Below are 24,960 nucleotides of genomic sequence, written 5' to 3'. Positions count from 1 at the left end.
ATACAGGAGTGGGTTGCCATTCCCTTCTCCAGTAGACCTTCCCGACCCAGGGATTGAACTGGGTCCCCTGCACTGGCAGGCAGATTCTTTACCGACTGAGCCACCAGGGAAGCCCATATTCCCATCATTCACTTGTTTATTCCAGAAGGATTTATTTGGAACTAGCTGGACATTTGGAATACAGTTTCGAACACAATAGGCTTCCTGCCTTCAGGGAGGAGAAAGTCAAGAAAATACCACAGTTCTGAGTGTAATGAGTAGCATGATGAGGAACTCTTCTGTTACCAGAAAAGAGGGGCATCTTAATCTAGCTCATGTGGTCACTGGAGAGCTAGGATCCAAAGGATAAGCAGGAGTTAGCTGGAGGGGGTGTGTGTGGTGTGGGGGGCACTGTACTCCAGGCAGAAAGAGCAGCTTGGAAGAACTTTAAATGGAGAGAAATACTCTTGAGGAATGGAAAAACATTCAACGTAGCTGAATTGTTGAATTTGAGCAGGAGATTAGGGAGGATTAAGATCGTCAAAGGTCAGATGAGGAAATACTTTAAAGCCTGTATCAAGTTTCAGTTTAATTGCTAGTAAAATATCAGTGACGTAAGATATAAATTTTGTTTCCTCACATAAAAGAAGTCCAAAGTTCTATAGTTATTGGACACCAAGGTCCTTTCTGGCTCTTTTTGTTCAGCCATCTAAGGCACATAGCTGGAACTCTCATCCATACCTCATGTCTAGAATGGCTGTTGAGTCTCCAGTCCTTGAAGCTGGTGGAAAGCAGGGGAAGAAATTAAGGATGGGCAAAAGAGGCATGGGTTGCTATCTGTTCCCACTTTGAGAACCTTTTTTGGAAGTTCTAACCAGCAGCGTCCATTTTCATCTCATTGGCAGAACTTGGTAACATGAGTAATATTTCATTTACAGGTATTTTATAGGGACACAGCATTATCTAGAAGAAAGGAAATCCTGGCCTTTGGAAAGATAATAACCCTACAAGTTTTAATTACCAACGTGTCTGCTTTCTGTACTTCCTATCAAACCTTTCAGGGCCCCCTTTAGTAGGGCCCCCTGCTGTCTTGATAAAATCAGGGTTATGTTACTAAGAAACAAGAAGGCAGTAGTCATTGGGTAGATAACTAGCAGTTTACACATTACAAATTTGAACTTTACTGGGAGTAATGAAGGATAACAAGGGATTGATGTTTCTTGTTAAAAAGATGATTCTGGCTGCAGTGTAGAAAACATACTGGAAGAGGGCATGCTCCAGACAGACAGACAGACATAACACAATAATCCATGCAAGAGATAACAGTGGCCCAAAAGACAGTGGTGTTGATTAGTTTAACTGGGTTGAGGCTGAATATAAACAAATGACATTCATTGAGTATTAAGTGTCAGCGTTCAGCATGTATATGACACTGAGTTTGGTCTTGGGGGTGTGGTAGTAGCGCTCACACAGACACACACACAAAGACCCAGTCTTGCTTGTAGGGAGTTCAGGGTCTCCTGGGGCCCAAATGTAAAACTGCAACTCGGACTTGAGGAAGGAGTTAATATCCTATTAAAAAAGGTCGCGAGGTATTTGCCTGGAGGAAGTGGTTCTGAGCTGAGATCTAAAGGTGGAGTAGGAGTAGTTTAGGGGAAGAATGGCTGGAAGGACTCCTTGTAGAGATGTACTGATTGGAGGGGACCAGAGTGGAGGTCTGGAAACCAGGAGATGGTTGCAACCATCCGGATAAAAATGGGATAGGGTGGAGGTGGGGGATGTAGAAAAGTGGAAGGAATGAAGAGACGTTGGGGAGGCAAATTTCAAAATATTTATAGATAGGTGAGTGTGAGAGAAAACTGGCTGAAGGGCGTCACCATTGCTTCTGCCTTGTGCAGCAGGATGATTCGGAGGGTTTTTCATTCACGTGGAGAATTTAGGAGAGGGCCAGATTTGGGAAGTCGGTCATAAATTGGGTTTTGGACATGTTGAGTTTGAGGTGCTTTGGAGACCAAGAGGACATTTTGAGTAAGCATTTGGACTCATGAGTGTGGCATTTAGAAGAAATGATTGGTGTCTACAGCCATACCACCCTGAACGGGTCGGGCCTGGTTAGTACTTGGAAGGGAGAAGAAATGATTGGATTGGAAGATCAGTACATGAGTGATCAGTGTATAGGTGATGAATGTGCCATGGGTGCCAGTGAGCTTACCCAGGGAAAGATGGAATGAAAGGAGGGTTATAGGACCTAGCCTTAAGGAACATTAAGTCATTTTTCATATTAGGAAAAATAAATCATCCCACCTCCCTTCATACATCAAACCATCCATGGGATCAGTGACCTTCAGCCTAAATCTCAAAGCTCTCTGTGCAGTTCAGGCTGAGTGACAGGGCTGCAGGCTTCCCAATAGCTCCATTTTGCTTCCATCCCTGCAGGGGGCCATTGTAAGTGACAGTTCTTAAGTGCTTTTCCTAGCACTACTGAAAAACTGGTGGGAGTTCTGTGCATCTTTTGTCTAAAAGTCTGTGTGCAAGTTGAGATCATCCACTAGGCTGGGCCAGGGCCCAGCCTCATGTTAAATTTTGTGGTTTTTCTGGGTTGCCAGTGACTTCACTGCACACAGAAGACACAGGCTTCTCAACCTCCTGACTTCAGCGGCTGAGCCTTCTCCTGGGCTGTACCGCATGCTACCTGCAGCTCAGCTCTGCAGGGTTTCTCAGTTCCTGGGATCCCCCCACTCCCCATCCAGGGTGAATGGCGGGAAGCTAGCCTGGCCTGTTTGCTGTCAACATGTCAACAGCCCTGGGCATACAATGCTAATGGGGGCAGGGTGCCTGGCTGGGGAGAGAGATCTACAGCCCTCTGGAGAGGTGGAATTGTTTGTGAGCCTATGGGGAGCCTTCAGTTCAGCTGCTATGAGCCCCAGCCCTGCCTGGGAAAATCTAGGGTCAGCCGAGACCCCAGGACCACTTCCTGTTTGGACAATGATCTCTTCTTCTGCCAAACCACAGGGCCTTGGCTGGCCCTCAGAGCCAGCATCTCTGGCCGACTGTTTTTTTGAGGCCACAGAGGGCCCTTGGAGATTGGGGGTAATGACTTGGTGCCAACTCCGAGGCAAGCAGCCCAGCTTTCAGCCTCTAAACCACAGTGTGGCATCTGTCTGTGGCACAGGGTTGTCATAGACCCTGAAGCAGAGGGAAGAAGATAGCCTCCTCCTATGGAATCCTGTGCTGTGGAGGGGCCACATCTTAGTGGAAGATTCCCTGGATGGCTCACACTGCAGCTGTCCCCAGGAGCGCACAAGACTTGATACTGTGAACAGCACAGCAATATGGGGACAGTTTGGAATGATGTTACGATGTTGTCAAGTTTGTTTGTTCATCCGGACATTACTGAGCCCCCACTCCATGCTAGCTTCCTTGCTTAGGCAACAGAAATACTAATGTGGCCAAGAGTTATTCCAGGAAGGGACAATGCCACAGATAATGGAAATATAAAGTGGGCTGTAGCACCAGAGAGGGAGAAGGTAAGTCTTCTCCGGGGGTGGCTGGATCTTGAGTGATGGGGACAGGCAATTTCAAAAGAAAACAAAGCATAGAAGTACAAAATGATCATTATCATAATTGCAACTACCTTAACATTTTCTTTGAATTGGTAGTGTGGACTTGAGTTCTGACTCATTGTGATCTTAGGCAGTTATCTCGGTTTATGTACCTCAGTTTACTCATCTGTAAAATGGAGATAATAGTACCTTCTTCGTAGAGTGGGCTTCCCCAGTGGCTCAGCGGTAGAGAATTTGCCTACAATGCAGGAACTGCAGGAGATGCAGGTTCAATCCCTGGGTCAGGAAGATCCGCTAGAGGAAGGCATGGCAACCCACTCCAGTGTTTGTGCCTGGAAAATCCCATGGACAGAGGAGCCTGGCAGGTTACAGTCCATAGGGTTGCAAAGAATCAGACAAGACTGAAGCGACTTAGCACGCACGCACAGGTATGCACCTCATAGAGTTTTTTGAGTAAAGGTTTGCAGAAGTTACTAAGCACTTACTCCATTCCAGATTCTGCTGCTGCTAAGTCACTTCAGTCGTGTCTGACTCTGTGTGACCCCATACACATCAGCCCACCAGGCTCCCCCATCCCTGGGATTCTCCAGGCAAGAACATTGGAGTGGGTTGCCATTTCTTTCTCCAATGCATGAAAGTGAAAAGTGAACGTGAAGTCACTCAGTCGTGTCCTACTCTTAGCGACCTCATGGACTGCAGCCTACCAGGCTCCTCCATCCATGGGATTTTCCAGGCAAGAGTACTGGAGTGGGGTGCCATTGCCTTCTCCGATTCCAAATTCTACATGCACCTAATTTCTGATCCTTACAATAACCCTGAAAGTAGGTTCATCCATTTACAGAGCAGGAAGAGTGGCACTCAGATTGCTCATGCTCATATGGACTAAAGGCTGGGGTGGGGATTTGAACGCACGCCTGTCTCACATATAAGCTCAAAGCCTTCCTTCTGTTCCATGTCTAGTGGGGCAGGAGCACTGGATGTAGGTAGAATGAGGGTGTACTGAGATAAAGACATCTTTTTGACTCTTCCTCTCTGGTTGCTCAAGGGTATATCTAGACCTGGCGGACACCAAATTTGGCTCTTCAGAGCCAAAGTGGTTGTGAGTTTTACCAAGAGACTACAAAGCCCATCATGAAGGTGCACCTGATTCGGCAGGTAGAAAAACCAAAGCAAGAATTGTTTGGAACTCCACCAACTCAAGCCAGCACAGAAGGGGAGAGGCAGAAAAAGATTTTAACAGATCCTTTGCAAAAGAAAATATACGAATGACCGACAAATACATGAAAAGATGTTCAACATCACTATGTACTAAGGAAATGCAAATTAAAACCACGGTGAGATACCACTACATACACGCCTACGTGGTAAAAACTAAAAAGACCCCCAAGTTAAATGTTCACCAGGATGTGGAGCAATAGGAATTCTCATACATTGTTGATACAAGTATGAAATGATACCTTCTGGAGAAAGATCTAACAGTTTCTTATAAAATTAAACATATGTTCTCTTTCACCATTTGTAAATATTTATCCAAAAGAAATTTTAAGTTTATTCCTACAAAGTAACTTGTATAGCAGCCTAGCTCATGACTAAAAACTTGAAAGAGCTCAGGTGTACATGGACAGAACAGATAAACTATGGTATATTCAGACAAGGTATGAATGATATACAGCAATGAAAGAAACTGCGGATACATGCAAGAATATGAATGATTCAACAAAACATTATTCCCATGAAAGAAGTCTTTTACAAAAAACTGTACATAGTATATGATGATTTCATTTATACAGAGCTCTAGAACAGATTAATCCATTTTGTGGAGAAAAATCACAACGGTGGTTGCACCTGGAAGGCAGGGGGCACAAGGGTCGACTAACAAGGGGCATTAGCCACCTTTCAGGGGTTTTACAAACATATCTTGATAGGCGTTACACCAGTGTATCCATTTGTTGGATTCAATGGATGTGCACTTCAGAGTTGAACATTCATGTTTGTAAATTTTACACCAAAAGAAAAATGTTAACGGGTATTGAACTCTAGTTAATGATGTGCATGCTAAACTATTTAAAGAGAAGCGTCCATATGTCTGAAATCTCTTTGAAATGCATCAAAACATAAGGTGACTGTGGGAGTTAGACCGATAATGCGATAAGACAAGTATAAGTAAAATGATAACGGTGGAATCTAGGTGATGGGGAAACAGGTACTCATTCTAACAGGTGTCCATTGTAACAGGTGTTCATCCTTTCATCTTTGTTGTATGTTTGAAATTTTTCATAATAAACGGGAGGGTTACTTGAGGGTTTTGCGGGGAAGTTTTGCACCATAAGAGCTGGCTAGGCTTAGGACCGAGCAAACAGAGACGAAGAAGCTACTGGAGGCAGGGGCCCGGCTGTGGGACCTCGCAGAAGAAAAAACCTTTTTCAGTCGGCTTCTTCAACTATCACGGAGGCACAACGGCAGTGGTGGCTAAGCACTTTATCGTAGGGAAAGGGGTCCACAATCCAGAGCCCAATCGGTTGTGCCCTATCAGCTCCCCTTTACAAACACACACACACACACACACACCGCCCTGAAGGGCCTATCCGGGTTGTCCTTCTGATAGCCGTACGCCGACTTCCGGGACAGCACCGGAAGTAACTTCTCTTCCGCTCTTCCTATTGGAGGCCGGCCTTTCGCAGGGGTGGGGCCACTGGGAGGTGGAAGCAGCCGCAGGCATGGCGGCGGCCGTGCGGATATCCCTGCTGGTGCTGCTGCTTCTGGGACCGGGCGGCTGGGGCCAGGCGGAGCCCCCACGCGACAGCCTGCGGGAGGAGCTAGTCATCAGCCCGCTGCCTTCGGGGGACGTAGCCGCCACATTCCAGTTCCGCACGCGCTGGGATTCGGAGCTGCAGCGGGAAGGAGGTGAGGGGAGAAGAGTCCGACGGGAGAACCCTGTGGCACCTGCTGGGAGTGGGGTGGAGGCCAGCCTTGGGGGCAGGCACTGATCCCACGGTGAGGTTCTGGTCCCGGGGCGTGGGTCCTTGGCGGAAGGATGGGGCAGTTTTTGAGGAATCACATTGTACCAGTGAAGAAATTGGGGCCCGGGGAGGGCTGACTTCTAGTGCGGTGGTGTCTCCGCAGCTTCACGCTACCACTCTAAACCTTTAGTTAGCATCTTCTGTCGACAGCATTGGTAAGGATGCTGTTGACGATTACCGTTTATCCTGGGTGCTGGGCATGGTGCTGAGTTGAGTGAACGGTTACAGGGAAGAAATTGGAGGTGTAGAGAGATAAAGGCACCGGTCCAAATCACATTGCTTAGGCAATGACTGACTGGTCAGGAATTTAGATTTCTCTGACCCCGGAGCTGGGGCGTACTTGTTGTCTCTTTGGGGTGGCCGAGAGCCCTTCCCCCCAGGATCTTCACTCACCTGCTCTGTCTTCTCCAGTGTCTCACTATAGGCTTTTCCCCAAAGCCTTGGGGCAGTTGATCTCCAAGTATTCTCTCCGGGAACTGCACCTGTCCTTAACGCAAGGCTTCTGGAGGACTCGATACTGGGGGACGCCCTTCTTGCAGGCCCCGTCGGGGGCAGAGCTGTGGGCTTGGTTCCAGGACACCGTCACAGAGTGAGTGCCCAGCCTGAGGCCTGCGGCGGGCCGTGGCGAGCCGTGGTCTGGCACGTGCTGTTATCCTCCCACTGCCCTTTGTGGGGAGCAGTTCCATGGGGGTAAAGCCGCACTGGGAGTAAGAAGTATTATGGCCTAGTGGCATTCTTAATATGTTTCCTTCCCCTGATACATCCAGGCCTGTGGTCGTATCTACGGAGATCGATAACAGTTATCTGAAGCCTACTTGGATGTAAGGCACTAGAAAGCTGTGGCAAACTGGACAACCTGTTAAAGACATTCATTTGCATAATAATAAAATGCCACAAGGGCCAAATAAAATATATATGGGCTAGAATTGGTCTGTAAGACATCATATCTCTGTATTCAAGAAGGTACTGTCTGTTAGGGGAGGGATGGGTTAGGTACTGTGCTTGGACCAGGTGCGTGTGTGCTCAGTCACTCAGTTGTATCCGACTCTTTGCAACCCCATGGACTGTAGCCCGCCAGGCTCCTCTGCCCATGGAATTTTCCAGGCAAGAATACTGGAATGGGTTGTCGTTTCCTACTCCAGGAGATCTTCCTGACCCAGGGGTGGAACCTGCATCTCTTGCATTCCTGCATTGGCAGGTGGATTCTTTACCATTGCCCCACCCAGGAAGCCCAAATTCTCTTAATCTCACTATGGGAAATCAGCACATATGTATAATTAAAAAAAATTTAGGGGGACTTCCCTGGTAGTCCAGTGGTTAAGACTTCACCTTCCAATGCAAGGGGTATGGGTTCCATCCCTAGTCAGGGAGCTAAGAACCCACATGCCTCATGGCCAAAAAAACAAAAACATGAAACAGAAGCAATACTGTAACAGATTCAATAAAGACTTTAAAAGTGGTCCATGTTAAAAACATAAAAACCTTAAAAAACATTTAGGGCCTTACCTGGGAGTGGTGGGGACTATGGCAGTCTGGAGAGCTTGAGAGGGCAGCTGCCTCTCAGCCCCCGATGGATTGTTGTCATGTGGGAACAGAGACCTACTGTTGTCAAATACTTTCATTTTTTCCCAGAAATCTGGATTTTAATGTGAAAATTGGGAGGCTTGAATATCAGCAAGTAACTTAAAACTTTAAGAAATGCCTACGGGTTACTGTTGTGCACAGCAGATGGAGCATGGCTATGGTTTGGGTCGCATTTTCAGGCTTCCAGTTTGCAGTCTTTGAGGCATAAGGATTGGAGCAGTTGGAACGCTCTGAACACAGGACTGTTGAAAAACCCCAGGCTAGCTCTACAGTGGTATCAAATGAAGAGCAAGCCCTTACACTGGCCAGGGCTTCCTCTCTTGCCTGAACTCTGGCTTCCTTACCTTTTATCCCAACTGCTCTGCTGTTACTGTCTCCCCTCATAATTGCCTGTAGTTTGGAGGTGATGTTCAGAAATCTACTTTTATTCTATTATTTCTATAAAGAGGAAATCTGTTTTGCTGTTTCTCTAAAGGAAAAAAACACCTAATTTAATTCGATGTTTGTCGGGGATCCTAGGATGTTTATTTTCCCTTGTTCCATGAGCCTTTGTAGATGTAAGACTTGCCATCCTGAGGGTAGAACCAGGACTCACCAGGGTATTCACAGGGAAGTAGGTTGTTTTGCCCAGCTGAGCACGCCTCAGGGTGGATCAGTGAGCTGATCTCAGCCCCTGGGGTGTGGGGCACTTTGTATAGCGTTGTGGGGTGTATGTGGGTGACCCAGCCTTGCTCCCTGTCCTCAGGTTGCTTTCAGCCTAGTCGAGGAGAAAAGATACTTACGACAAGGTACTATTGCCACCCAACCATTTCCCAGGAGGGCCCTGGTGAGAGGCACGGACGGTCAGAATGGCAGCAGTGCAGGAGGAAGCTGTGGTTGAGGAGGGCAGGAACGCTGCCTGGAGGAGGGAACACCCTGGAAGGGGAGCATAAGGAGTGAGGTGGCACTATGAGGTGCGAAGCGGAGCCACCTAAGCAGAGGCCGGCGGGGGTGCAGGGATGTTCAGAGGAGAGGGAGGAAGAAGGGGCTGATAGGGGAGACCCCGGCCACAGGCCCAGCGGGGACAGTTGCAGCTCCAGCAGCTGGCCGGCCTCACGGCTTGGCAGCCAGCTGCAGGCTCTGAGCGAGGGGGCAGACGCAGCCCCGGGACAGTGAGTGGGTTTGTGTCTCCATCCAGCGTGGATGAGTCCTGGAAGGAGCTCAGTAACGTCCTGTCGGGGATCTTCTGCGCCTCTCTCAACTTCATCGACTCCACCAACACGGTCACGCCCACCGCCTCCTTCAAACCCCTGGGGCTGGCCAACGGTGAGACAGCCCCACGGCCCCATACCTCTTCCTGTGACTTCTCACCCTGGCCTTTGCCTCCTTCCCCCTCTGCTTCCTCCTCCATCTGCGGGGCCAGGTCATAAATCCCCAGGGTGGGCAGGCCTTCCCCGCCCCCACCGTCCCCAGGAAGACTCTCTGCGTTGCTTTCTCCTGAAGGGATGAGGCTGTTCCACACTCCTCCCCGAGCCGAGACTGTGAGGGCGGTGGTGCTGGAGAGTGTGTGCGGGTCCTGAGGAGCAGGGCCTCAAGGTCCTCCCCAGCCAGGCTCCTGTCTCCCCCAGGCACGGACCACTCCTTCCTGCGCTATGCGGTGCTGCCGCGGGAGGTCGTCTGCACCGAGAACCTCACTCCGTGGAAGAAGCTCTTGCCCTGCAGCTCCAAGGTGAGGCCCAAGTGGGCTGATGCCCCCTCCCTGCCCGACAGATAACCTCGGCCCCATGCCCAGGTGCGTCACTGTGCAGGGCACTGATCTCTTCTCTCATGCCGCCTCCTCCAGGCAGGCCTCTCGGTGCTGCTGAAGGCTGATCGCTTGTTCCACACGAGCTACCACTCCCAGGCAGTGCATATCCGCCCTGTTTGCAGAGTAAGTCTTGAGGAGCGGGAGACGGGGGCCATCCCAGGGCTGTTCTCACAGGTGCAGGTAAAGCACGTCGCCCAGTGTCTGTTGAGGGCTGAGCCAGTGGTCAGTGGGAGACGTGATGATGGTGATTCAGGGATTTGGTCACGCACCAAGGAAACTGAGTGGTTGCCTGGCAAGCTGTCACTTAATCTTTGTCATGGAGCCTCGGGGTTATGAGCCATAGCCGTGTGGGTGCACCTCCTAGCTCAGCCACTTTCTAGCTGACTTGACCTTGAGTGGGTCATTTTATCCCCTTGGTTTTCTCATCCATCAAATGAGAATAATAGTAGTATCAGTTCATCTGGTTGTTGGCAATGGTTTATCCCACTGATGTTCAGGATGCTGCTGGCACAGGGTCAACTGCTCAGTAGGGAGTGATAACAAATTGATGGATGGGGAGATACGGAATAGAGGAGGGATTGCATCCAAGGTTGCAGTCCCTGGGGCTGTGAGGTTGCGGGAGAGGTAGGTCCTCACTGCTGCCGTCTGGCCCTCGTAGAATGCACACTGTACCAGCGTTTCCTGGGAGCTGAGGCAGACCCTTTCTGTTGTATTTGATGCCTTCGTCACGGGACAGGGGAAGAAGGGTAAGCTCCCTTGGTCTGGCATCTCTACTGGCCCATCGCCAGCCCCGCCCCATCTATGTGGAGCAGGCCTAGTCCTGCCCCAGCTCATGCCCGCCCTCTGCTCCCCAGACTGGTCCCTCTTCCGGATGTTCTCCCGAACTCTCACTGAGCCCTGCCCCTTGGCTTCGGAGAGCCGAGTCTACGTGGACATCACCAGCTACGGCCAGGTACTGAGGTCTCCAGACACACACATCAGCCCCTTCCCCCCAAGGCCAGCCTGCCCCTCTGTTCGCTTCTCAGCCCTGTCCTTGTGTCCCCAGGACAACGAGACATTGGAGGTGTACCCGCCCCCCCTTACCACATACCAAGACGTCATCCTGGGCTCCCGGAAAACCTACGCCGTCTACGACCTGCTGGATGCAGCTGTGGTCAGCAACTCGCGCAGCCTCAACGTCCAGCTGAAGTGGAAGAGGCCCCCAGAGAATGGTGGGTGGTGGGTGGGCTGCCACGGCCACCATGGGCTACAGAGATTTCATCTCGTGGGGGAAGACTCACAGTCCCATCTCTTCACCAGGAGACAACAGGCTTGTGTTTAGATCCAGATAATTAGAGTCAGACGTCCTGGTTTTAACACCACCTCTTCTAAGCTCTATGACCTTGAAGGTTCCTAACTTCACTGTCTCATGCTGAAAACGGGGACAGTAATACCTAACAGGTTAGATGAGATAATTAACGGAAAACATGGAAGTCATTCATGCATTTGTTCATTAAATTAACAAAAAAATTTTTTTGAAGACACAAATACCCCGATTTCGAGAAACAGTAACATAATAGTTGAAGCAGGCCTCAACCAATTAGTTGCAATCATGTTCAGTGTTACCATGGAAAAGCGTGAAATATTGTGAGAGCACTTGGTTTGGGTTGGAACCAGCAGAAAACTCAGGCCTTGTTCATACCCAGTAAATAACAGTAATTCTGTTGTCATTGCTGTGAGTTGGGGAAGACAGGGATGGCTCCAGAGTGCAGGTTTCCCAGTTCTGGCAGCATCTCCCCTTTCCCTTCCTGGCTTTGAGACTCCGAACCTGGCCCAGGGAGTGGATTTGGGGAGTGACCCCCCTGTTTTTTTTTTTTTTTCTTTAAAGGAGTGGTTAACTGTTGGCTTTTCTTTAAGCAGAGGCCCCCCCGGTGCCCTTCCTGTACGCCCAGCGGTATGTGAGTGGCTACGGGCTGCAGAGTGGGGAGCTGAGCACACTGCTGTACAACACCCACCCGTTCCGGGCCTTCCCTGTGCTGCTGCTGGACACCGTGCCCTGGTACCTGCGGCTGTACGTGCACACGCTCACCATCACCTCCAAGGGCAAGGAGAACAAACCAAGTGAGCGCCGAGTCCCCAGCCAGCCCCTCACCCTCAGCCCTACCCCCTCTCCCTCCACGTCCCCCAACACCTCAGTTCTCAGGATAATTCCAGAAGTACCTCGCAGTCTGCACAGGCATCAGGAAGAGACATGGAGTGACCTCACCACTGCCAGCTCTGCAAGTGTTTATAAAGTCAAAGTAGTGAAACCACGTAGTCCTGGTGACTCTCCGTAGGACGTGATAAAGGCAGGAGTTTCCCTATCTTTCTCATTTGCTTCCTCCGCTTTCCTGGAGCTCTATTTTGTTTCGGATGATTCCTAGACTCTTTCAGGTGGAGAAGGGGCTGGCCAGAGAAACAGAGTATTGGATACAAAGAAGGTGCTGGAGCAGGTGGTTTTTGCTTCCTTGGGTGGGGTAAAGAGGTGCAGTTTTAAAAATTTGTTTGTTTTTTTCTATTATTTTTCTGAGGGGGAGTTAATATTTACTGAGTGCTTTCTATGAGATGCCAGGCATAGCACAAAAGTACTTGTTTTCCTTCGGAGTGGAGGGAGACTAAGGAACACAGGAGACTTCATAGGAAGACATTGCAGCTCAACCCCAACAGTTAGACTTATAATCTTTCTAAACCTCTTTGCGCTTTCCCATATTTTCTAGCCCATGGTTAATAGATTTACTTATTTTCAGCGCCACTATCTGTACCCCTTGAAAATCTCTATTTCAAACCTCCCACCTGTATATTTTGTGGGTTTTTTGTTTTGTTTTTTATTTATTTTTGGTTTGGCTGCACCGAGTCTTCATTGCTGAGCACAGGCTTTCTTTGGTTGTGGCGAACGGGGGCTCGTTGTGAGGTGTGCGGGCTTTGTGTTGTGGTGGCTTCCCTGGCGCAGAGCACAGGCTCTAGGCACGAGGGCTCAGTGGTTGCAGTGTGTGGGCTTCAGCAGGTGTGGGTCATGGGCTCAGGCTAAGTAGTTCTGGCGCACGGGCTTAGTTGTTCTGTAGCATGTGGAATCTTCCCAGGCCAGAGATTGAACCTGTGTCCCCTATATTGCCAGGCGGATTCTTAACCACTGGACCAGCAGGGAAGTTCCTGTTTTGTTTTATCTTTGCTCTGGCGGATTTGAAATACATACCCAAATGGAACAGAGTAATGAACTTCCATGTACGCATTACCCAGCCTCAGCAGTCTCCAGCTTCATATCCCATTTTTTTGTTTGTTGTTGATTTTTTTTCTAGTTTCATTGAGATGTAATTGACATATATTACAAGATAAGTTCAAGGTGTTCAGCATGCTCTTTCGGCTCATATGTATCATGAAATGACTGCAGTAAGTTTAATGAACAGATACAAAATTAAAGAAATAGAAAAAAATTTTTTCCCTTGTGATGAGAACTCTAAGGATTTACTCTCTTAACAGCTTTCATGTGTAATGTACAATATTAGCATATTTATCATGTTCTACATTACATTTCCGATTCTTGTCTTAGAACTGGAAGATCGTACCTTTTGACTGCCTTCATCCAGTTCCCCTTCCCCTATTACTTACCTCTAGTAACAACAAATGTGATCTCTTTTTCTATGAGATGGTTTATTTTTGAAGTATAATTGACCTGTAACACTATGCTAGTTCCTGGTAATAGCAAAGTGATTCAGTGTTTCTGTACTTTTCAAAATAATCATCATGATAAGTCTAGTTGCCATCTGTCACCATGCAAATATAAGACATAGTTATTGACTGTATTCCCCCACTGTACATTTCGTACCTGTCACTCATTTATTTTGCAACTGAAAGTTTGTTCCTCTTACCCTCTCTCATCTATTTCTCTCCTCCTTCCACCACTCTCTCCTCGGGCAGTCACCTGTTTATTCTTTGTGTCTGCGACTACTTCTCTTTGGTTATGTTTATTCTTTTTTTTTTTTTGATTCCCAGTATAAGTGATATACAGTGTTTGTCTTTGACTTATCTCACTTAGCCTAATATTTTCTAGCTCATCCATGTTGTTGCAAATGTCAAATTTTCCTTCTTTTTTATAGCTGAGTAATATTCCACATCTTCTTTATCTGTTCATCCATTGATGGGCACTTAGGTTGTTTTCTTAGCTATTGTAAATAATGCTTCAGTGAACATTGGGGTGCCTATATCTTTTCAAATTAATGTTTTTGTTTTCTTTGAATAAATACCCAGGAGTGGAATTGCTGGATTGTGTGGTAGTTCTGTTTTTAAATTTTGAGGAATCTCCCTACAGGTGTTGATAGTGGCTGTTTACATTCCCAACACAGTGCACGAGGGTTCCCTTTTCTCTGTGTACTCACCAACACTTGTTATTTGTTGTCTTTTTGATGATCCCGAGGGGTGTGAGGTGACGTCTTATTGTGGTTTTGATCTGCCTTTCTGTGATGATTAGTGATGTTGAACTATTTTTTCATCTGCCTGTTGGCCAATCTGTGTGTCTTCTCTAGAAAAATGTCTATTCAGGTCCTCTGCCCATTTTTTAAAACAATTTTTTCTTTTTTGACGTTGAGTTGTATAAATACTTTGTATATTTTATGTATTAACTCCTTATCTATATCATTTGCAAATACCTTCTCCCTTTCAATAGTCTGTCATTTCATTTTTCTGGTAGTTTCTTTCACTGTGCAAAAGCTTTTTAGTTTGATGTAACCCCATTTGTTTATTTTTACTTTTGTTTTTCTTGCCTGAGGAGACATATCCAAAAAAACACTGCTAGGTCAAAAGGCATACTGCCTATATTTTCTTCTGGAAGTTTCATCATTTCAGGTTTTACGTTTGTCTTTAATCCGTTTTGAGTTTAATTTTGTATTTGGTATAAGAAAGTAAGCCAGTTTGATTCTTCTGCATATAGCTGTCTTGTTTCCCAACACTATTTATTGAAAGGGCTGTCTTTTCCTCTTTGTGTATTCTTGTCTCCTTTGGCATAGATTAATTGCCCATGTAAGTGTGGGTTCATTTCTAGGCTCTCTGTTCATTCCACAGCTTCTCATCATTTTTGTTTCATCTTTCCCTTTATTTATTTGGGTTGGTTACTTTTTTGCTGGAGTATCTTAAATCAAATCCTAGATATCATATCAATTCACCTTTAAACATCTCTAACAGGTAAGAAGCTTAAAAATGTATAACCTATTGTTATCACTCCTATTTCCCCCAGTGGTCTTGAAAATAACTTTATAATTGATTTGAATTGGGTAAAAATAAGGTGCTCACATTATATTTGCTTGATATGCTCTTAAGTTTCTCTCTCTTTTTAGATTAATAGACTTACTTTTTTAAGAGCAGTTTTAAGTTTACAGAAACGTTGAGCAGAAAGTATGGGGTTCCCATATACACATCCCTTCATCCCCATTTCCCCTGTTATTCCTGCCTTGATTGGTGTGGTCCTTTTAATATGTAAAACAGTTCCCAGTAGTTTTTTTAAAATTGATTTGTTGGCAAAACTGGGTCATTTGTTGTATAGGATGTTCTGCATTCTGGTTGGCCCGTGTTCAACATGTTCCTCGATCCTCTGTGTATTCTTGAGTATCAGTGGTTAGTTTTAGAAACTTGATTAGATTCAGCTCTCATATTTTTGGCAAGAAACCTTCCCAGGTGGTTCTCTGGACTCCCTGTTGAATCACGGGAGGCACTGGACGTCTGGTGGCCCAGTTTTCATGATGTGAAGATGGATTAGGTTGAGCATATCCTGGAACAGCTGCCCTGGAAACACCTTTTCCCTTCCCTGCCCTCCTCCTCCCCGCTGGGGCCTGCCTGACTTCGTGATCCAGATTCCTTCTCTTCTCCCCAGTCCCAGCCCCAAGGCCTGGACAGGTAGGAACAAGCGGTGCAGGTGGGCTGAGCCCTGGAAAGAGCTCTGGGTGCCCTGTCGGTCCCCAGGTTACATCCACTACCAGCCTGCCCAGGACCGGATGCAGCCCCACCTCCTGGAGATGCTGATTCAGCTGCCGGCCAACTCCGTCACCAAGGTCTCCATCCAGTTTGAGCGGGCGCTGCTTAAGTGGACCGAGTACACGCCGGACCCCAACCATGGCTTCTATGTCAGGTGGGCTCCCCTCACCTGCCGCATCCGCCCTCCTGGCCCACGCTCTCCACCACTCTCCCTGGTGGAGGAGTGGGGGGAACACAGCTCACCGAGTGTCTGTCTGCTTCTGTGCAGCCCGTCTGTCCTCAGCGCCCTCGTGCCCAGTGTGGTGGCAGCCAAACCCGCGGACTGGGAGGAGAGCCCCCTCTTCAACAGCCTGTAAGTGTGAGCCTGGCTGCTGGCGTCCGGGTGGCACCTGCACGGATGATCAGGCTCCTGCGGGCTGGCCTGGGGCTGGAGGTTGTGCTTGCAAAGTAATGAGTAGATTGGCTCTGTCCTAATTCAGACCGCAGTGGTCTGTACTGTTAGTATAGTCTTTGTGAAATGATCCTGAAGAGCTGCTAGGAGATCAGAAGGTGAGAAGTGCAGGACGCTTACTCATCGGTTCTCTTACAAATATGGAGCTGAGCACTCATCAGATGCTGGGTACTTCAGAGAGCACCGCGTGGACAGCACTAGACAGAATGGACTTGCCCCTGCCTGCACATGGGACAGTCTAGAGAGGAACTGCTGGGGAGTAATCTGGTGGGTAATCCAGGAAGGCTGCTTGGAGGGGATGACCTTTAGGCCGAGACCAGATGGCTTAGGAAGAGGCAGCCCAGTGAAGCAGAGTCCCTTTCCTCTCCCTCAATGTAGCTCTCCTTTATTCAGATATCTGTATTGAGCTTTAAAAGGCTATGAGGCTAAGAAAGCTTTGAAAATGCTTCCCACTGACATTGGCCCATTTGGCCAGAGAGAGGGGATGGGGTTGGGTGGGGTGAAATGCGGGGAGGCAGCCAGTCCCACCTCACTGCCCACTCCCGACCCCCAGCTTCCCAGTCTCTGACAGCTCCAGCTACTTTGTGCGGCTCTACACGGAGCCGCTCCTGGTGAGCCTGCCCACGCCGGACTTCAGCATGCCCTACAACGTCGTCTGCCTCACGTGCACCGTGGTGGCCGTGTGCTACGGCTCCTTCTACAACCTCCTCACCCGCACCTTCCAGATCGAGGAGCCCAGGAAGGGCGGCCTGGCCAGGCGGCTGGCCAACCTCATCCGGCGTGCCCGAGGCGTCCCCCTGCTCTGAGGCAAGTCCTGCTCACAGTTGGGCTGCAGTTTCTCTTGAGAGGGGTGTGGTGGCTGACGCCCCTCCCTGACCCCCAAGGCTCTTCCTGCCACTTGCCCTCCCCCGAGGCAGCTTTTGAACCAAACTGTCTCCTGGATTGGGCCAGGGCCTAGAACTGCAATGTTCAGGACAGTAGCCATGAGTCAGATGTGGCTTTTGAATTTAATTTAAATTGAAAATGCATTTCCTTATCCATACTGACTGCATTTCAAGTGCTCAGTAACCAGAGGTGATTAGTGGCTGCTGTACTGGGCATCATGGGGACAGGTGTTCCCACCACTGCAGAAAGTTCTGTTGGACGGTGCCTGCCTGGATAATAGGATGTGCTCAAATATTCGTACCACTGTGTGGTAGGTGGAGATTACTGGTTGTGGAATAAAAGGTGTCTAATTCCTTGGTGGTTTGTCTCCTGTCCTTGAGGCCTGGGAAGAGCTGGGGCCTAGGGAGTGTTTGGCAGGTAATGGAACTGGATCGCCTGTCTGATCCCCTCCCCCGCCAAAAAAACAACCAACCAGCCAACCAAAGGCCCTTGTCTCCTCCCACCCCTGCCAGAAACTCCTTCTCATCTCCTGCTTCCCACCTCTCCCAGCATCCTCCTCTGGCTCGTTCCCGGAACTCCCTGGGTTTGACGGGGAGTGTTTATGTCAACATCTCCACGGCCATGAAAGTGAATCATCCTGTGCCTTTTAGGCGCCCTGAGAGCCAGTCCCCTACCACCAGGGGTCGCGCTGGAGAGATGCTGGAGACACAGAGCTTTGGGTGACCATTTTCCAACCAGACTCTGCATTGCAGCCATCTGGGGCGCTTGTGAAATAATGCAGGTTCCTGGGATCCAGACCTGTGAATTCAGCCAGTTTGGGCGGAGCCCAGCCTTCCAGTTTTTATCTGGCTTCTCAGGAGCTTGGGTTCTGGGTGGTCCTCAGACCACCCACAGGCTTTGAAGCCCTTGGATTGAAGTCTGCCCCTGCCCACGTCCTGGCTGTGTAACCCCAGATTCCTGTGAAACAAGTCCTCTGGTAAATATCTGCCCTGCCCCCACCTGCGTTCTCTTCCGCTGACACATTTGTCAAGTGTGTACATTACTCGTGGTCTGCCCCTCCCTCCCTTAGTTTTCCCATCCTAGTCTTTTTGTGAATTACCCATCAAACAGAATGCCTTGCTCCACTAATCACCACACTCCTCTCAGCTGCTAGGTTTACTCTATTTACAAAACCAGGTGACATGTTGCTTCCTCCAGGAAGGCTTCCTTGACACACCAAGGTTCTGTAGGTGCCCCTCCCCTCCCTGGACAGCTTTCATGTTCCTTATCTCCCTGGTTGTTAACTGTCCTTTAACTTCCAGTAGACTAGGAGCTTCTTGGAGGCACAGGGTCTGTCCTCCACCTGAACGCGTCTGCACTCAGGACAAGCTGTCAGTGCTCAGTCAACAAACGTGATCGTATGAATGGGTGTGGGCTACTGTGGCTTGGGGCCTGGGGTCTAGAGGCAGGGGTGGGTAAGGCGAGGGGCTCTCTAGAAGCCCCAGCGGTATGAGTGCAGGGTCTTTAATACAGTGCACGCATCAGGTGTACAGCTAACAGAGACGGGGCTGTTCAGGTTCCCTCTGAAGGTTTTCCCAGAGCTTCTGGAATGTACAAGCGATGTGTGTGCATGTGTAGCCCAAGAGGCAGCGTGAGCAAGCTAGTCCAGACCATGGGCAAAGCAACTGGGTCAGGATGCTTTTCCTCAAGTTTACTTCAGGCAGTAAACTCACCAGGTGTGACATAAGAATGCAGGTGAGTATGGGACTTCCCTGGTGGTCCAATGGCTAAGACTCCAGGCTCTCAATGCAAGGGCTCAGATACGATCCCTAGGTGGGGAGCTAGACCCCACATACTGGAACCTAACGATCCTGCAGGCTGCAACGAAGAACAAAGATCCCATGTACTGCAACTAAGGCCTCGTGCAGTCAATAAATATAAAAAAAAAAAAAAAAAGGAATGCAGGTGGGTAGCTTATCTGAAGCTAAGTAGTCCTGGCAGCCTGCATGTGGTAGGGTGTTTGCCAAGTCAGAACAGTAGAGTTTATACCCGCAGGCAAGTCAGCACCTAGAATGCTGTCTACTGCCATGTCTTATATAATTTATATGCAGATGACACCCCATATCTTAGGTCTCCTCCTCCCTGAATTCCATACTCATTTACCCAGCTGCCTACTTGCCATCTCCACTTGGATGTGAAAGGCATCTCAAATTCAGTCATCTCCCAAACTTCTGATCATCTCCACCCCGACCCTAAACATACCCTTCGTCAGCTTATCTCTGCAAATGACGGCTCTCATCTCCCCAGCTGCCCAGGCCCGAAACCTTGGACTCATTTTTGATCCTTCTCCTTATTCTCCGGGCTTCCCTGGTGGCTCAGAGGTTAAAGCGTCTGCCTCCAATGCAGGAGACCCGGGTTCAATCCCTGGGTCGGGAAGATCCCCTGGAGAAGGAAATGGTAACCCACTCCAGTATTCTTGCATGGAGAATCCCATGGACGGAGAAGCCTGGTAGGCTACAGTCCACGGATCGCAAAGAGTCGGACACGACTGAGTGACTGAACGGAACGGAACGGATGCCCTGTCAAGAAAGCTGTTTCTTCTACCTTCAACCTAACTGAAGAATCCAACTTTTCTTCACCACCTTCACCATCAAATTATCAAGAGGTCTCCCTGGCTACCCTGGTTATAAATTGCTTCTCCAGCTTCCAGCTTACCACTTGCCTGCCTTGTTTTCCTCGGTAGCCCTCACCACCATCTAACGTGCTGTGTAGCTTCCATATCCTGCTTATTAATAATTGAGATCCACATGGGCCAGACCTTTGTCTTTTGTAGCTGCAGTGTCTGGAACAGTGTCTGGTTAAGACGACCCTCCCTCTCTCTTCCAGAGCTCAGTCTCTTGAGTAGCTGTTCAGAACATGAAAGGGAGTAAAGACTTCCCCGCTGTGTGGTTAAGACTCTGTGATTCCCCTGCAGGGGGCACAGGTTCCATTCCTGGTCAGGAAACTAAGCTCCTATGTTCCAGTGCGGTGGGTCCAAAAAAAAAAAGCTCTTTCTCTCAAATACATACTTATTCATATATGATTAAGCATTTTTGGCCTTGGATAAAGCCCAGGGGTCCATTCAGCTTTGGGTCCCCACCTGGAGCTTCAGGCCAGGCTGGCTTCCCGGTGTGTCCTTGCTGATGTGATATCGCACAGTCTAGATTGGCTCCCAGGCAATAGGACACGTGAAAGGGGTGGGGTGGGAAGGGCACACAAAGGTCCCCATGACATCGCCGGGACAGGGAACTGGTCTGGGAACCCCAGGTTCTGGCTTCCAGTATTGCTGCTTGACTTTGGGCAGCAGTTTCCCTTCCAGCAGGAGGAAGTGGTTAGATGAGATGCAGGACATGAGGAGAGAGTTATTGGGGGTGGTGGGCAGGGTGGTCAATATCCAAAATGTATATAACAGTGGTGTATTATTTAGTCTTTAAAAGGAAGGAGATTTTAGGACTTCCCTGGTAGTCCAGTGGCTAGGACCCCCACCTTCCTTTGCAAGGGGGCATGGGTTTGATCCCTGGTCAGGGAACTAAGATCCCAGAGCAGCCAAAACAAAAAAAAAAAAATGGAAATTTTGATACAGGCTACAACATGGATAAACCTCGAGGACATGGTGCTAGGCGAAACAAATCAGTTATGAAAGGAAAAATACTCTATGATTCTACTCTGTGAGGTTCCTGGAGTAGCTAAATTCTTAGAGACAGAAGTTAGAGTGGTGGTGCCCAGGGTAGGGAGATAAAGGAGTTAATTTTTAACGGGTACAAAGTTTCAGTTTGGGAAGATGAAAAAGTTCTGGAGGTGGGTGGTGGTCATGGTGTATATATACATAAAACGTATGTATATGTAACACCACTAAACAGTACTTTTAGAAATGGTTAAAATGGTAAATTTCATGTTGTATATATTTTACCACAATTTAAAAAATTTGTAAAAATCTTTTTCCAGTATTCCTCTTGGTGGAGAGAGAGGGCAGTCACCCTAGCTGGCCAAGATTCCCTGAATTTCTACCCCCTCCACACTCCTCCAGGCCATGGTTCTTGCTGGACAGGAAGAACATTCTGGCTCGTCATGCAGCCCTGGGTAAGAAAGAGCAGCAGGCCAGGATCCAGGGACAGACATCCAAGGTCCCCAATTTCCATTCCGTCTGGCTTCCTTGAGGACCCCGTGGTGAAAGGGAACTTGTGTCCTTGTCCTGTCTTCATTCTGGGAACACAGGACAGTGACACGGGCCTGGAGGGCGGGGGGTGGGGAGATCCAGGTTTGATCACCCCTGTGACTGTGAGCGGTTTTTGAGGGCAAGCCCAGGGCCCTTGTAGGAAGGCTTCAGGCCATGTCAGCTTTGAACACTTTATTGACGCAGTCCTGGAGGGATACAGGATGGGCTCAGAACAGGGCCTCCAAGCAGGAAGGGCAGCCAAGCCAGCTTTCGGTCAAAGCCTAGGAACGTGCAGGTGTCGCCATCAGCTCGTGTCCTTCGTCTCTGTGATGGAGATGACGGTCAGCTCCCTTCTCAGCTGGCTTGTTGGCATCCTAGAGCCAGACCCATCAAGCCCAACCCCCTCAACATCCACCAGCCCGGGGACCTCCTCATATCTACCGCCTCCCACCAAGATCACTGCTGTAACCGCATTCATCACCTCTGCCAACAGGACCACCCGTACATTGCTGTCTTCGCCTCTGCCAGCCCTATCATGTGTTTTATTTATTTATTTGACTGCACTGGGTCTTAGGTATACCACAGGAGATCTTTTATTTGTGGCATGTGGGATCTAGTTCCCTGACCAGGGATCACACTCCAGGCCCCTAAATTGGGAGGGTGGAATCTTAGCCACTGGACCACCAGGGAAGACACCCCCCACATACACCATCATGTATTTTAAAAGGGCTTGCTACAATAATCAACCCACCTTTCATCTTTATTATCAGTGCCACCATCCACCCCTGCCTTGCTGTCTACACTGCCAGCACCCTCATTACCAGCTTCCCAGGCATCAGTGACAGGTATCTCATTCCCCTTATTCTCATCATCACTAACTCCCATGTTACCATCGTCACCTGCATCACCGCCAGCATCCTCACCAACACCCTGTCCCTTCACACCCAGCATCCTCTCTCCTCCATTCCTCTTCCTGGGTCTGTCGGAAGACTCACCAGGGGGTTGGCAGATCCTCAAACACATCTCCGTGGTCTCAAAATTGTTGTCATTGCCCTGACAACCACCATAGGTAAAGGGCTCACAAGCATTGGATGTAGAGTTATAGAAGTATCGGAGCAAAGCAGCTTTGCAGGGGCCCCTGGCTTGGGGGAGCTGGCACAGGTCGGGGGCCGTTTGGAACAAGTCCTGGGGAGCCTCTTGTTTGAGACTGTCTGCAGAGGTAAGAAAGAACAGAATGGTCACTGATGTGTTCTCTTAATACTGATGTTTCCCAGCACCTACTCTACACCAAGTGCCTTCCTAGGTGTTAACTATTCTTGCCGTTACTTAAATAATCAAATGGGAAGAGTGCAACTGTCCCCACTTCACAGATGGAAAAACTGAGGCTTGCAGAGGTTTGCTAATTTTCTCAAAATCATAAAGCCTGTGAGTTGAGAGAGGCTTGGGATTTAAACCCAGATCCGATTTCAAATCCCAAGTGCTGTATCTTACAACCTCTCATAACTTGACATCAAGATGTAGGCTGGAGCTTTGTTTATAAAGGGAAAAAATTATAATTTGGAAAAAATCTAAACATTCACCAACAGGGGATCAGTGGGCCAACACTAAAGCATAGTGTTGATGATATATATCAATATGAAGAGAGGTTCATAACTTTTGCTGAATATAAAATGAATACAAAATAGGAGGTCTGGTGTGATTCTGTGGATATTATATATATGTATAAGCCTATAGAATGATGACATGAAGGTTATTTTTCCATATATTTGGAGCAGTTATCTCTGGGTGGTGGAATTTCAGGTGATTTTTTTTTCCTGAAGATCCTTTTAAGTATCATTTGAGTGCTAATGAACAAGTATCATATTTTTTTATATCTAGGAAAAAGATATTTAGATATTTACATTGAATAATTTTTAATATCCATGGGTAGTCAGCAAATAAATTGGCCTCTTTTACTGAATCACTTGTTATTTTACCTCCTTTCACATCTGGCTCTGGGTATCACACAAAATGATTTATCAAGCATGCAGACACACACACCCTCCCTCAACCATTTTCCTCAGACATTCAGGACCTCAGTATCTCTTTTTATGGGATGTAGCACACAGCACTTTGAGAATGACACTTTCCCTAATAAGGACAGCATCCCTCAAACAAATAAGCACATGAGTCAACTCAGCTCCACGGAACCCTTATGTAAATCCTCAATGTGTGTGACCTTGACTGTTGGATTTACTGGGACAAGATTAACCCAGAATAGGGAAGAGGCCATTCTAGGAAGAAATTTGAGACCTTCTATTTGGGCAGCAAATTCTCAATCTTGGTTAGAATATTAGAGCCTCTTGGGGAACTTAGAAAAAAAAAAAATGTCCTGCTGCCCAGGCTTCGTCCCAGATCCATTAAATCAGAATTTCTGAGTGTGAGACCCAGAGAGACCTCAGGGGAATTCTGTGTGCAGCCAAGTTTGAGAATCTGGCCTGTTCAAAGCACTGTCAACGTTTCTTTTCTTGCTTAAGAATTCTAGGGAGTAGGAATCTGGAGAGCAGGATTGTTGGGGCTATGTGAAATAGGGGACCAGTTTTTTAAACTTCACATGTTTACATATAGTTTGTCTTTTTAAAACAAATATATGTGTTACTTTTTAAGAAAAATTAAAATTTGGCGATGATGTCACAGAGACACCTGGGAGGTCTAGCCCCAGATTTTCCTGAGATGATGCTGACCACAAGGGGACCTCTTCCTTTGTCTACGTCCTTGTTACCTCCTGAGGTGGAAGTGACCAGATGGCGTGTTGGATCTATCATCCCACCTCCTCACAGGCGATGATCTCAGGGCCCCTGTTCCCAGCCCCTCAGCTCACCTGAGGTCTTTCCTGAGCTCGCCAAGCCCACCAGGCAGAGGGTGAGGCAAAGGGCAAGTAGGCAGCTGAGCTTCATGGTGTGAGTAGCTGTGTGTTCTGGGCTGAGGCCGGGAGGCTGGAACTTATAGCTGCAGCTGGAGGAGAAGGGGTCCTATTCCCCAGGGCTGAGGGAAGTATCTTGATTCTCATTACTTGGAATAGGAAACACCTTGGGCCAGGGGTGTGGGCTGCAAGAACTGGAGGCCATGCCAATTGGCCTTGGTTGGGTTCTTCAAGGCCTTTGGGCAAGTCCCCTAAGATGGTACTTCTGTAGCATCAGGATTGTAGTCTCAGCCCCAACTATTGCAGACTTGAGTCCCTGTGACTTTGGACTGAGAAGGAATGTGGGGAGACTTCCGTTTCCCTGTCTGTAAAACAGGTGGGCTGGACCATGTGGTCCTTGAAAGCCCAGCACAGCTCTTCTCCATTCTATTATTATTGGTTCCCATCCAGAGCCTCCCAGCTAGTGTCTCAGCATTCCAGGAGAGAGAACACAGCTCTTTGTTCATTGGCTCTTTTACTGAATTTTGGAATAATGAGTTTATTGTTTCATATAAATAATCATATTTCTTTTTAAAGATCAAGCTATAGTTAATAGCATAAATAAAGGGCAAAATCACTTCCCCAAAATTCTACCCTA

General features: G+C 48.2%; 2 protein-coding genes across 2 annotated transcripts; one reads left to right on the top strand and one right to left on the bottom strand.

The window, feature by feature from the left end:
• The first annotated feature begins 6,233 nt into the window (after nt 1-6,233).
• Nucleotides 6,234-17,603, top strand: PIGT (phosphatidylinositol glycan anchor biosynthesis class T). The gene is made up of 12 exons (XM_055437820.2): nt 6,234-6,446; nt 6,974-7,151; nt 9,324-9,451; nt 9,754-9,854; nt 9,969-10,055; nt 10,591-10,678; nt 10,787-10,884; nt 10,978-11,143; nt 11,832-12,032; nt 15,900-16,065; nt 16,180-16,263; nt 16,916-17,603. The coding sequence occupies exons 1-12, from the start codon at nt 6,260-6,262 to the stop codon at nt 17,166-17,168; spliced, it is 1,737 nt and encodes a 578-aa protein (XP_055293795.1). The 5' UTR covers nt 6,234-6,259; the 3' UTR covers nt 17,169-17,603.
• A 3,640-nt stretch (nt 17,604-21,243) lies between these two features.
• LOC129554937 (colostrum trypsin inhibitor-like) lies at nt 21,244-24,357 on the bottom strand. The gene is made up of 3 exons (XM_055424233.2): nt 24,282-24,357; nt 22,417-22,632; nt 21,244-21,341 (listed from the first exon to the last, which is right to left on the bottom strand). The coding sequence occupies exons 1-3, from the start codon at nt 24,355-24,357 to the stop codon at nt 21,244-21,246; spliced, it is 390 nt and encodes a 129-aa protein (XP_055280208.2).
• Between the last annotated feature and the right edge of the window lie 603 nt (nt 24,358-24,960).

Source organism: Moschus berezovskii, chromosome 15 (assembly GCF_049115385.1).
Source record: "Moschus berezovskii isolate FMDL1 chromosome 15, NW_MosBer_1.0, whole genome shotgun sequence".
Taxonomy (NCBI): Eukaryota; Metazoa; Chordata; class Mammalia; order Artiodactyla; family Moschidae; genus Moschus; species Moschus berezovskii.
The sequence above is the reverse complement of the archived record's forward strand: the minus strand, read 5'-3'. Positions and strand labels throughout refer to the sequence as shown.